The 11,992-nt window shown below is 37.2% G+C and overlaps 1 protein-coding gene across 1 annotated transcript; it reads left to right on the top strand.

Moving 5' to 3' along the window:
* The first annotated feature begins 835 nt into the window (after positions 1 to 835).
* On the top strand, positions 836 to 11,403 carry MOCS2 (molybdenum cofactor synthesis 2). Its single transcript, XM_007198575.3, has 7 exons — positions 836 to 972; positions 1,750 to 1,871; positions 3,046 to 3,190; positions 6,113 to 6,240; positions 6,805 to 6,955; positions 7,833 to 7,956; positions 9,850 to 11,403. The coding sequence occupies exons 3-7, from the start codon at positions 3,093 to 3,095 to the stop codon at positions 9,916 to 9,918; spliced, it is 570 nt and encodes a 189-aa protein (XP_007198637.2). The 5' UTR covers positions 836 to 972; positions 1,750 to 1,871; positions 3,046 to 3,092; the 3' UTR covers positions 9,919 to 11,403.
* The last annotated feature ends 589 nt before the right edge of the window (positions 11,404 to 11,992 follow it).

Genomic DNA, 11,992 nt, shown 5'->3' with positions numbered 1-11,992 from the left:
AGATGGGACCATCTAGTTGCAGGAAAACAAGCTCAGGACTCCCACTGATTCTGCATTATGGTGAGTTGTATAATTATTTCATTATACATTACAATGTAATAATAATAGAAATAAAGTGCACAATGAATGCAATGCACTTGAATCATCCTGAAACCACCGTCCCCCCCCCCCCCATGGAAAAATTGTCTTCTACAAAACTGGTCCCAAAAAGGTTGGGGACCGCTGTTTTAGATGGCGTGTGGACAAATTACTAAGCAGGTAGCAAACAGGAAAAGTGTAAATGTGATACAGTTCGAGTGCTCAGATACGTTGAATGCTTTAAGTCTTTAGGGAACAGTAATCATAAAGCAGAAGGTTGGGTAAATAAAAAGTGTTAAAGAGAACCCTGCAGTTAAGCGGCGGAAACAGTCGAGCTTCTATAACGGAGGTGGCAGATGTCCGGGAGAGTCCGGGGTTAGCTCTCCCACACTTCAGCCTCTCAGCTGAGGCTAAAGACATGCGTGGCCAGCCCTTTTCCCATTTAGCTACACCTACAGCTCTCGCCCACCACCGCGACCCATCCGCGAGTGAACACCAATTTGCAGGCGCCTGCTGCACAAACGAAGCGGGGAGAACAGCGGGGAGGAGCTAGCTCTGCGCATGCTCTATGTGGGCGGCGGGGGGTGTCCGGCAGGTTGCGCCTGCGCGCTGCGTCGACCAGACGCCTCGGCTTCCGCGCCAGGATACCCGGCGGGATGGTGTCGCGGTGCCAGGTAAGAATGGGGAAGCCCTCCGGGATGTGTCTGTTCTCTCTTTCCCTCCACAGACCCGGTTCTGCTCGGCCAGACCCCGGCGACCGCCACCGCCGCGGTGGGCCCTCCCGACTTCGGAGGCTTTGCTCTGGTCTCCCCAACGAAAGTCAAGTCCATTCCGCGAACTCTTGTTCTGCAGGTGACGGCCTGGAAGACCAGCTGGTTTCTAAAGGCACCCGCGGTATTTGCCCTTGCTTCTCAGATTGTTCGTTTCTAAGAAGACAAGTTTTCAATTTTAAAAGAAATGCCCTTAACTAAGAATTCTTTGATGAAATGTGCTCCATCTGTGCATTTGTGAACCCTTGATTATTTGCAGGCCTCTGATTATTTCGTAGAGAATGATTTGCTCTCTGTCACAGGTGGGTTATTTTACTTGGTCGGATCGCTTAGATACCAGGCTGTCTGCATAAGTTTGTCCTAGGAAATAGCAGTTTATCCTGTATTTCAGACCCATCTGCTTTTGTAAATATCAGGGTTTGTATGTTGCATAACAATCCTGGACAGCTGGGTTCAATGTAATGTAGACTGGAATCAAAGGTCATATGACAACCGTGAAAGATGTGTCTTTAACTTATTTGGTCATTTATTTGTGTAATTCGTCTCTTGACTCAGACATTTGTTCACTGCTTAAGTATAAAAGGTGCTATAATTTTATGTCAGTTAAAGGCCAACCTCATGGTTTCTAAGAAGATATTGTTAGGATTTTAGTTGTGGCACACATAACATTTATAAAACTAAAAAGCATCTGGAAATTAGTCTGACTTGTACTTAAAACATAAAAATTTTTCAAAATTTGAACTTGTAGGTATGCAGAAATTTTTATGGGCACTTTTAATTTTTTCTAATTTATAAAAAGGGTCTTTGATTAAAGTAATACATTTGAACAACAAAACCCAGCGTGGACAGTCAGAAAAGGACCATGGGTTGTTATTGTTAAAAACATTTTCTTTCTTTTCAGGTGGAAGTGTTGTATTTTGCAGAAAGTGCTGAAATAACAGGAATTCGCTCAGAGACCATTTCTGTGCCACAAGAAATAAAAGCATTGCAGCTGTGGAATGAGCTAGAAACGCGCCATCCTGGGTAGTTAAAAATTTGCAGAATGTATATGATTAACACTTTTTAATATTTAAAAATGTGTGAGTAAATGATAAAAGTAAAAAGTTAATTTAGATTTCCATGTTTAATGTCAGAAGGATCATTAGTTGTATTTTTTCTGAAAACTTAAGTTCTAGTATTTAAAAATGCAAAATTCCTTAATAACGGTTAAAAATATTTTACTTAAAAAACACAGTGAGCTGTGATACTCCCAAAGGGACATGATTATATTTGCTTTTATAATCTACAAAATACTGAAAATGTAGATTCTGCATTTTTGTAACGTTAAATGAAATTGTTACATATTCTGTTAAAAAATGTGTGCTTTAAACTTTTATGTCCTGCCCCTTCTTTAGAGAACTCAAAATAGAAATTTCTAAGATTGAAAGAAAAATGAAAGATAACAAACGTTAGCTGCTGCTGAATTTGAGTTTTTACAATATTTGATTTTTTTTCTGGTTCTTGAAAATATCATTTTACTGCTGTTGTTCGTACCTCAATGAGTCTCTTTTGGAACAAAATATAAAAGTGGCCTATTTGAACGTGTTCCAGGTATATTAGTAGTGTCACTTAAATTGTGTGACTGTTTAACTTGGAAGTCTTAGTGCTGTGTAAAAGACAGCCCACAATGTATGTTCAAAAAGAAAATTATTCCTTCTTGATTTCATATCTTTTTAAGTTCTTAAAATGCCCTGATAATCAATGAAATGTAGTGGGGCCTCTTCCTAATTTACCTTTCACGTTTTTACCTGCTGAGAGGCACCTGGTGTTTTGGAACCTTTCAGGGTATACTTAGTATACTTGTATGCTTAGATGGAAAGCTCCTGGGGAGGGCATGTACTGATTAAGAAATTGTCCTTTTTTTTTTGACCTGGTCTGAATGTTGTCTCCAGTCTAGTGTTTTTTTGTTTGTTTCTTTAATTCCCCAAGACACCCAACATCCAGTAAAGAGTTGTTAGCAGTTTACTGCATTCTTTGTGGTGAATAAGTAAACATACTTATCTTCAGTGGATATATCCTTTCTCTGCAAAATATGAGTTTAATTAGCGATTTTGCAGATGATGCTTCATAAAGTAATATTTATGTAATTTTGATTGCAGCTGAGGAGATTTGGGGTCTAACAGCATTGATACATCTAATTATACTTTTTTCCCTTCAGATTGGCTGATGTCAGAAATCAGGTGATATTTGCTGTTCGTCAAGAATATGTCGAGCTTGGAGATCAGCTCCTCCTGCTTCAATCAGGAGACGAAATTGCCATTATCCCCCCAATTAGTGGAGGATAGTGCTTTTGAGCCACCTGGGTATGTGAGATAGGTTTTTCTTAGGCAATCTTGTGGAGAAGGATCATACAGATAATAACTTATATATGGTTTCCTTTAACTGTATACTCTTTGTAAGGCTGTCTGCACCAACTCTTGGTAAAGCAGCAACTCTTTATTGGTGCAGATGGACTTATAAATACCTATCATCTCTGCATCAGTTGTGTTGTAAGCAGTTTAATGTCATCTTGATTTGTTCATTCTATTGATTCAACATGGTTTATTGATATTTTGTGTCAGGCACAGCGCTAGACACTGGAGTTTTAATACTCCTATTTTGCAGGAGGGAGAAGTTAAAAAACTTTTCTAAGATCACAGAGCTAATAAGTGGCAGAGCCAACATTTGAACTCAGATTATTATTGGACTCTCTGTGTACTTTTCCACAAATATGCTTATTAGTACTGGATAATAGCTCTCCTGGGCACAGAGAAATGTAGAAAAATTGCATAGCTGGGAAGTAAAAAGATCACTCTTCCTGAAAAACGCTTACCATTTTCCAGGTATAAAAACAGCTTTATTATTATAGTTATATTGCTAGTGGCTCTAGGACCCATGTCATCTTTCCATCTTTCCAAATAAAGTAAGCCATGTCTGAGTAGGATAATGTGTAAGAACATTGGGTTTTTGTTTTAATTTAACCCATTATTATTTTTATTATTTATTTTTTTAACATCTTTATTGGAGTATAATTGCTTTACAATGGTGTGTTAGTTTCTGCTTTATAACAAAGTGAATCAGCTCTACGTATACATATATCCCCATATCTCCTCCCTCTTGCATCTCCCTCCCACCCTCCCTACCCCACCCCTCTAGGTGGTCACAGAGCACCGAGCTGATCTCCCTGTGCTATGTGGCTGCTTCCCACTAGCTATCTGTTTTACATTTGGTAGTGTATATATGTCCATGCCACTCTCTCACTTTGTCCCAGCTTACCCTTCCCCCTCCCCATGTCCTCAAGTCCATTCTCTATGTCTCCGTCTTTATTCCTGCCCTGCCCTTAGGTTCTTCAGAACCATTTTTTTTTAGATTCCATATGTATGTGTTAGCATACGGTATTTGTTTTTCTCTTTCTGACTTACTTCACTCTGTATGACAGACAGACTCTAGGTCCATCCACCTCACTACAAATATCTCAATTTCGTTCTTTTTATGGCTGAGTAATATTCCATTGTATATATGTGCCACATCTTCTTTACCCATTCATCTGTCAGTAGACATTTAGGTTGCTTCCATGTCCTGGCTATTGTAAATAGTGCTGCAATGAACATTGTGGTACATGACTCTTTTTGAATTATGGTTTTCTAAGGGTATATGCCCAGTAGTGGGATTGCTGGGTTGTATGGTAGTTCTATTTTTAGTTTTTTAATGCTCCTCCATACTGAAGAACACTTCTTAGTATAGTCTGGAGAGGCAGACAGAATGAGGCTTAATTTGTCAACTGAGAAATAATGTAGAAATTAATAATCATCCCTAACTGAAAACTCTTATAAGTTAGGAATGAAAGAAAACTTTCTTAATTTGATAGTGTTTTTCTCCAAAATCAAGTAAATATCATATTGGATGGCAAAACTTTGGTTTTATTAAAGAAAAGAACAAGCCAAGGATGCTTATTTATTTTTTTCACCCATTTCTTCCCCACTTTTCTGGAGGGTAGTGTCCCAAAAGTGAAGAATAAATATTGTAAAGCCAATTGCCTGGCATGTTGATAGAGATTGGATTTTCTTAGTCCTATTATTTGGAAATAATAGAATTCTCTGTTAGATATGTATCTCAGTTTTATTTGGAAACTGTGGTCACCATATCACCACCATGATATAGAAAAATGCTATTTTTTTTTGAGTTTGTAATTTATTCAGCAAACAGTGGGCTGCCATAGGTGTGTGTTTGTGTGTGATGGTTAGAACTGTTCTTTGGGAAGACTAGGAAGATACTCAGCAGCATTGTGTATGATTTGAGTGTGTTTGACAGGATTTGTAATATGCAGTTTTAGAGTCTATGTTATTACAGAATCAAGTTGTGGGAACTCAGTGTGGTCTGAAGTTCATAGACGATGTTTGGGTTACCTATATCGTATTGCAAGATGAAGTGGAAGAAGCTCAGGTGACATGTACAGGAGGTTGAAGCATCTTGGAATCCAGTAGCATCTGAATGGGTTTTTTTCAGTAGCATGGTCCTCTTATCTTAAACACACCTTCCCCAGCCCCCATGCTCTGTCTCAGAACCCTGTTTGTTTCCATTAGTTATCCCTATTTGTAATTCCTATTTATTGCTTTGTTCCTCCACTAGCATAAGTGCCCTGAGTGCTGGAGCCAGGTCTTTTGTTCCCTGGTCTGTATCCAGTGTGTGGGCTTAGTCTCTGACCCTTAGTGAGTACGAAATAAACGCTTGATGAATGAAATGAAAAATGCATGGTGAAGGACTTTTACAGCATCTGGTGAATAGGCGTGCAGTCAATTCATTTATTTCCTTAGTTACTTAACTGAGGTTGTGCCTGATTATGAAATGAACCCAGATCCTGTGGAGTCATCATTTTGCTTGCCCTCCTTTTTGGGTAAAGAAAAAGGCAGTTCTGGGTGTGGTGCTTGGTAATCCAGTGGTTAGAGGTGATGTGTGTGTGGTTGCAGGAGAGAGTTTGGAATACGTTGGCAAATGAAATAGATTACATTTTAAGTGATCATGTTAATGGTAAGTTCCTTTTTATATCATGCTTGATTCGTTAGGGATATTTGTAAAATTACTGAGTTTTGCTAAAATTTTACACTTGCTTATTTTTATCATTCGGATCAAATCATGCCTCCTAACACATCTAATGTAGAAAAAATATATAAATTGAAACATAGCCTATAAGCTGGGTGTTTTTACTCTAGTACCAATGTTAAGGTTTGGTAATATTTTATTTCCAGGAAAGATATAAATGAAGTTGAAGAGAAATCGAAAGATATAATAAAATTCACATCTGAGCAACTTTCAGTAGATGAAGTCTCACAGCTGGTGATTTCTCCACTCTGTGGTGCAATATCCCTATTTGTAGGTGAGTTGTAATTTTCATAGCATCTATTGACTATACAAGACAGTAGAAATTAGCAGGTGTTTCTCATGTTCAGTGTTAATAGTAAGAGGATTTTAAGATACGGAGCAGTTAGCCAGGATTACCCATGGTGGTGAGTAGAAATTTTTTAAATTCTTGTTTTGTTTTACTAATCTTCAAATTAACCTATGTTAAAGGCAAAAAAAAAAAAACAAAAGTAGACTAAAACTCATTATTAGCAGAGAGAATTCTGATAATCCTGGGAACATAATATTTTCCTTTTAAGTGTCAAATTCTAATTGTTACAAAGGGAATATATACTGGTTTGTCATTTGAATGTTTTCAGTAAACCTGGGTAATCAGTGTCATTTTATTTCCTCATCTTTGTGATGATTATCTCGATTTTCTAATCAAGTTTTTGTGTTTAGAAAATTTCAAAGTAATTTTTAGACAAATTGGTATGCTACTCGTCTATGCAAAAATAATCCTTTTTTATTCTATTAGTGTGCTATTTCTACTGTAGGGAGAAAGCTTATTTTGTATTGTTTTTATTTTTTTTTATTTTAGGAACTACAAGGAATAACTTCGAAGGGAAAAAAGTCATTAGCTTAGAGTATGAAGCATATCTACCAATGGCAGAAAATGAAGTCAGAAAAATTTGTAGTGACATTAGGCAGAAATGGCCAGTCAAACACATAGCAGTGTTCCATCGGCTTGGGTATGATTTCCTTTATCAGTTTTAAGTGTAGTCGTTTTCCGCCTTTGTACTAATTCTGATTCTGGAATCTTTCATTGGCATCCTGTGTTACCCTGAAAGGGAGGTTTGTTTATCATTCTGGCAGACAGGGGCTTTAAGGCTGCTTGTTACATTGTAACATTTGGAGAATGGCTGATGCTGTAACAAAGTCCAAATGTGCAAGATTCTTTGGCCCTGTGCCCAACAGTCTGTGCTGATATGTGCTAAAGGCCATGAGACCTTTTCAGAACTGTTTTGTAGTCTGTACCCTGTTTATATGACAGTCTGAGATTTTTTTTGATGTAAAAGCCTTTTAAGGTCATTAGATTAGTTTGCTGTTTTGTATCACCAAGAAGAGTGGAGTTCTAGACTTTGAAAAGAACCCAGCAATGGGACTAAATCTATCATCTGTTAGTTATTACTTTGTTATTGGTAACTATAATTTTATTAATGTTATCAATTCTGTTATTTACTATTCATTACTATTTAATACTTTAAATTCTACCTTATATTCATCATGCGATTAGTTTGTATTTCTAGGCATTACCTGGCACTGTGCCTTGTTTGTTTGATCAGATATTTGTTGAATCAGTGAGGTACTTTTCATCTTGTTGCCCATTCAGTAAATTTAGTGGATACATGCTAATAGATTAGTCACAAGCTTGGCATCTCCTGCTAAATGCAACTGGGATGAATTACTGTTTTCTAACTAAATGGGATGTTTAGGTAAAACAGAACTGGATATTTAGTTCTAGGAATGCTTCACTGGAATTTTTTTTTTTTTTTTCACATGTCTAGTAGATTTTTTAACATGTAGCTTCAGAGGAGATGATGAATTTTTTTCTTCATTTTGTTAAAGCTTAGTTCCAGTGTCAGAAGCAAGCATTATCATTGCTGTGTCCTCAGCCCATAGGACTGCATCCCTCGAAGCTGTGAGCTATGCCATTGATACTTTAAAAGCCAAGGTGCCCATATGGAAAAAGGTAAGTTAGGAAAATATCTGATTTTGTCTTTGGACATGATTTTTCTCAGGAATTTTTAAAGAACAAGGAAGAAGAGTACATACAGAGTATGTACTTCCCTGACTTCATAGAATCTCGTTTTCTTTTTCTAGGAAATGGGGTGTTTATGTAATAATCTCCTTTCCAAGGTTTATTAAGCATGAAAAATATGTGCCCCAAAGAATGCATGGCCTGGAGAAGACCTCAACAAGTGGTAACAGTTAGAATTCCTAGTCTAGAATGTTCCAGTGGCTCATATATGAAGTATTATCCCTCATATTAGAATTCCCTTGAGTTAGAGGGTCTTTCCTTTGGAGAACAGGAATAATGCATGGCTATTTAGTCAATGGCTAAAATGGAGACTTCTCAAGGCAAAAGAGCCTTCTCCTAGAACTCCTTCATTTTAGGAAAAGAAAAGTGGGATATTGCCTCCTTGGAGAAAATGCATAGTAAGTGGATTTAAAAACCTAACTAGGAAATTCTAGCTTGTTTTCTGTCCATACATCAAACCCATCAATAAAAGCAAACAAGCCCCTGCTTAAAGAGAGCATTCTGAAGATATGAAAAGGCCTAGCTCCCTGATTTCTCCCCTGGTGTAGTAACCTCAACAGTGGGATCACTCTGTATTCTCAGAAATGTGTAATTACACTTAAGAGCCTCAAATTGCCCACAGCATTGTGGCTGATAGCAAAGCTGAGGAATGGATCCACTGTCCAGTAGAGCAGAAGGCCAGGGTGAAGGACCAGTGGTGAGATGAGCAAATTGGACTCTGAACCAGCACCTGTGAAATTTAGTGACCATATTTTCTGGATAAAAACTGAAACCCATTGTTATAAGGGGATATTTAGGGATTAGAGGATAGGATATGTGAAAGGAATCTGTCTTAGTGAAGCTCAGATATCTGGTTGCTTTGCTGTGAACAAGGCTGCCACAATTTTGATAGACCATGAGACCCTGGAGAGAGCAAGGTAGGAAAAGTATTCCAGAATGAATTGTGAGCCTGGCTGGAAGAGATTCTTTGCCTTGGAGCAAAGAATGGACAGCCAGCTGACAAAGTAGATGAGACGGTAGGCCCCCCAAATAAGGGAGTGGGTAGGAGTTGGGGGTATACTCTCATTGTGATGCTTTGAGAACTGGCTGGGCTTTCTATTTACTTCTCTGTCTGTAGAGGGTGGGAGGGTGTACAGGTGTTCAGAGGATAATTGAATTTGGATTTCTACCCCTGCAGAAATAGAATCTGACTAGAGAGTGAGAAGAGAAAGTGATATATTCTTATTCCCCTTCTGTCCAAAAATTATCTGAATTCTAGTCTGGTTCTGGTTTCAGCCCATGCTTTGAGATCATCTGTGATACAGGCAAGGAATGGGCAGGTGGGTTGGGCACGCACTTACAGAGTGGTTGCCACCACCACGCAGCTCAGACCTGTTTAGGAACCTTTGTGGTGGTCTCTTAATTTCAAAGCTAATGGAAATATCCCTTCGGCCTTTGGAAACGCATATTTAGAAATGTGGAAGTAGTAGGTGTGTCTGGAAAGAAAAAAATGTTTAAAGACCTTCCATCTTCCCTACATAACCTTGCCCAGGGTGTCTCCTGTCATGATCCCTAGCGAAATTAATTGTTTATTCCTTTCTGTGTTTGCCCCTTGTCTTGTTAAGGCTTCTTGTCTGCCGTTTCTCCTACTCGACTGAGTCCTTGAGTGTAGGGAGCATGTTTATTCGTTTGTTTGCTCTCATTGCCTTATGCAAATGGCCATTGGATTGTTAAAAGAGGAGCAGATATAAATAGTTGTGATATTCATTTGCCTGATTTATTCAGATATATTTGCATTTATTAAAATGCTCTCCTTTAAATTCTTATTATGGTTCTGCTTTTTAGGAAATGTATGAAGAATCATCATCATCTTGGAAAAGAAACAAAGAATGCTTTTGGGCAACCGATGATTAAACCACTTAGGTTTTTAGAGTCTTAAAATTTTAACTTGGTAAATTCTTATCTTTGATCATGTTTTGATTTTTCTTCTCCAGGAGATAGTTTACTGAACATAAACTCTTACGTTACACCAGAGGAACAAGAGAGAAAAAAAAGCAAAATAAATGAGTGTTTAGGATGAGGGCTTATTCGGGAACTAGAGATAGAGGAAAGAAAGGCTTTAGGGAAAAAATGGAAGAATAATTTAAATGTAAGGAAAGATGCCTGTGGTAGACATATTATTCTATGACTAAGCTCTAACTGTAACTTGACTCACATTGAGGTGTGGGCCCTCCTCAGTGACTGTCTCAGAGGCTACCCCCAACCCCCTACCTCTATGCCCAGTGATATCATTGGTGTCAGGGATGCGTTTTGGGAATGTAGGTGGAACTGGAAGGTGTAAAAAGTCCTTATCGGTTACTCTTGGTATGATATATTTTTAGAATTTATGTATTTTCAAAATAAGCTAAATAAACGTGATTTTAAAAGTTTAAAAGCAATATTTTCCTGTTTTTAAAAATTCAGTGATAATACCTAAGATATTTCATCATATGAAGCTTTCTAGTATTACAGAATCAATAATCTTACCATAATACTTATTATATTTTATTAGTTATTAGTATTGTATCAATATATAAATTAGCATAAAATTGTTGTAAAACAAGGCAAACTAGCAACAAGGGTGCTTTGTGTTATAATGTTAGTTATAAAATTGTACCCACAACCAATTAAAAAGGAAAATTATATGATTATTTGGTAAAGTATTTTCAGATAGTTTTTTTTAGCTTAAGCAACATTATCATTAATAATGTTTTCTGCAAAATCTTTATACTAAATAATGGTCCAGTTTTTGCTTGGTCGACCTATATACCATCTTGGTAGATCTTAGTATATAAGTTCCATATAGTTCTTTTTTTTTTTAAATTGAAGTATTATTGACTTATAATATTTTGTTAGTTTTAGGTGTACAGCATAGTGATTTGGGGGTTTTTGCATATTATATTCCATTATAGGTTATTACAAGATGTTGGTATAATTCCCTATGCTGTACAGTAAATCCTTGTTGCTTATCTGTTTTATGTATAGTAGTTTGTATCTGTTAATCCCATACTCGTAATTTGTCCTTCCCCTTCGTCCTCTCCCCTTTGGTAAACATAAGTTTGTTCTCTATGTCTGTGAGTGTTTCTGTTTTGTATATAGATTCATTTGTGTTATTTCTTTAGATTCCACATATAAGTGATATCATATAGCATTTGTCTTTCTCTGTCTGACTTATTTCACTAAGCATAAGATTCCATAAATCCATCCATGTTGCTGCAAATGGTGATTTTGTTTTGTGTGTGTGGTGAGTAATATTCCATTGTATGTGTATGTGTGTATATGTCACATCTTCTTAAGCCAGTCATCTGTTGGGTTGCTTCCCTGTCTTGGCTATTATGTAATAAACAGTGCTGCTGTGAACATTGTGGTGCGTGTATCTTTTCGAATTAGAGTTTTCATGTTTTCTGGATATATACCCAGGAGTGGGATTGCTCAGTCATGTGGCAGTTCTATTTTTAGTTTTTTAAGGAACCTCCATACTGTTTTCCATAGTGGCTGCACAAGTTTACATTACCACCAACAGTGTTCAAACGTTCCTTTTTCTCCACATCCTCTCCAGTATTTATTATTCGTAGACTGTTCGATGATAGCCATTCTGACTGTGATAACTCAGTGAGGTGATACCTCATTGTGTTTTTGATTTGGATTTCTTTAATAATTAGTGGTGTTTCATGTGCTTGTTAGTCATCTGTATGTCTCCTTTGGAAAAATGTCTATTTGGGTCTTCTGCCCAATTTCTGATTGGGTCATTTGTTTTTTCGATATTATATGAGCTGTTTATAAATATATTTTTGATATTAACCCCTTGTCAGTTGCATCATTGCAAGTATTTTCTCCCATTCCGTAGGTTTTCATTTTGTTGATGGTTTCCTTTGTTGTGCAAGAGCTTTTAACTTTCATTAGGTCCCATTTGTTTATTTTTATTTTTATTTCTTTTGCCTTGGGAGAC

This window comes from Balaenoptera acutorostrata, chromosome 2, assembly GCF_949987535.1.
Source record: "Balaenoptera acutorostrata chromosome 2, mBalAcu1.1, whole genome shotgun sequence".
NCBI classification, from domain to species: domain Eukaryota; kingdom Metazoa; phylum Chordata; class Mammalia; order Artiodactyla; family Balaenopteridae; genus Balaenoptera; species Balaenoptera acutorostrata.
Note: the sequence above shows the minus strand (reverse complement) of the source record. Positions and strands in the feature narration are given on the sequence as shown.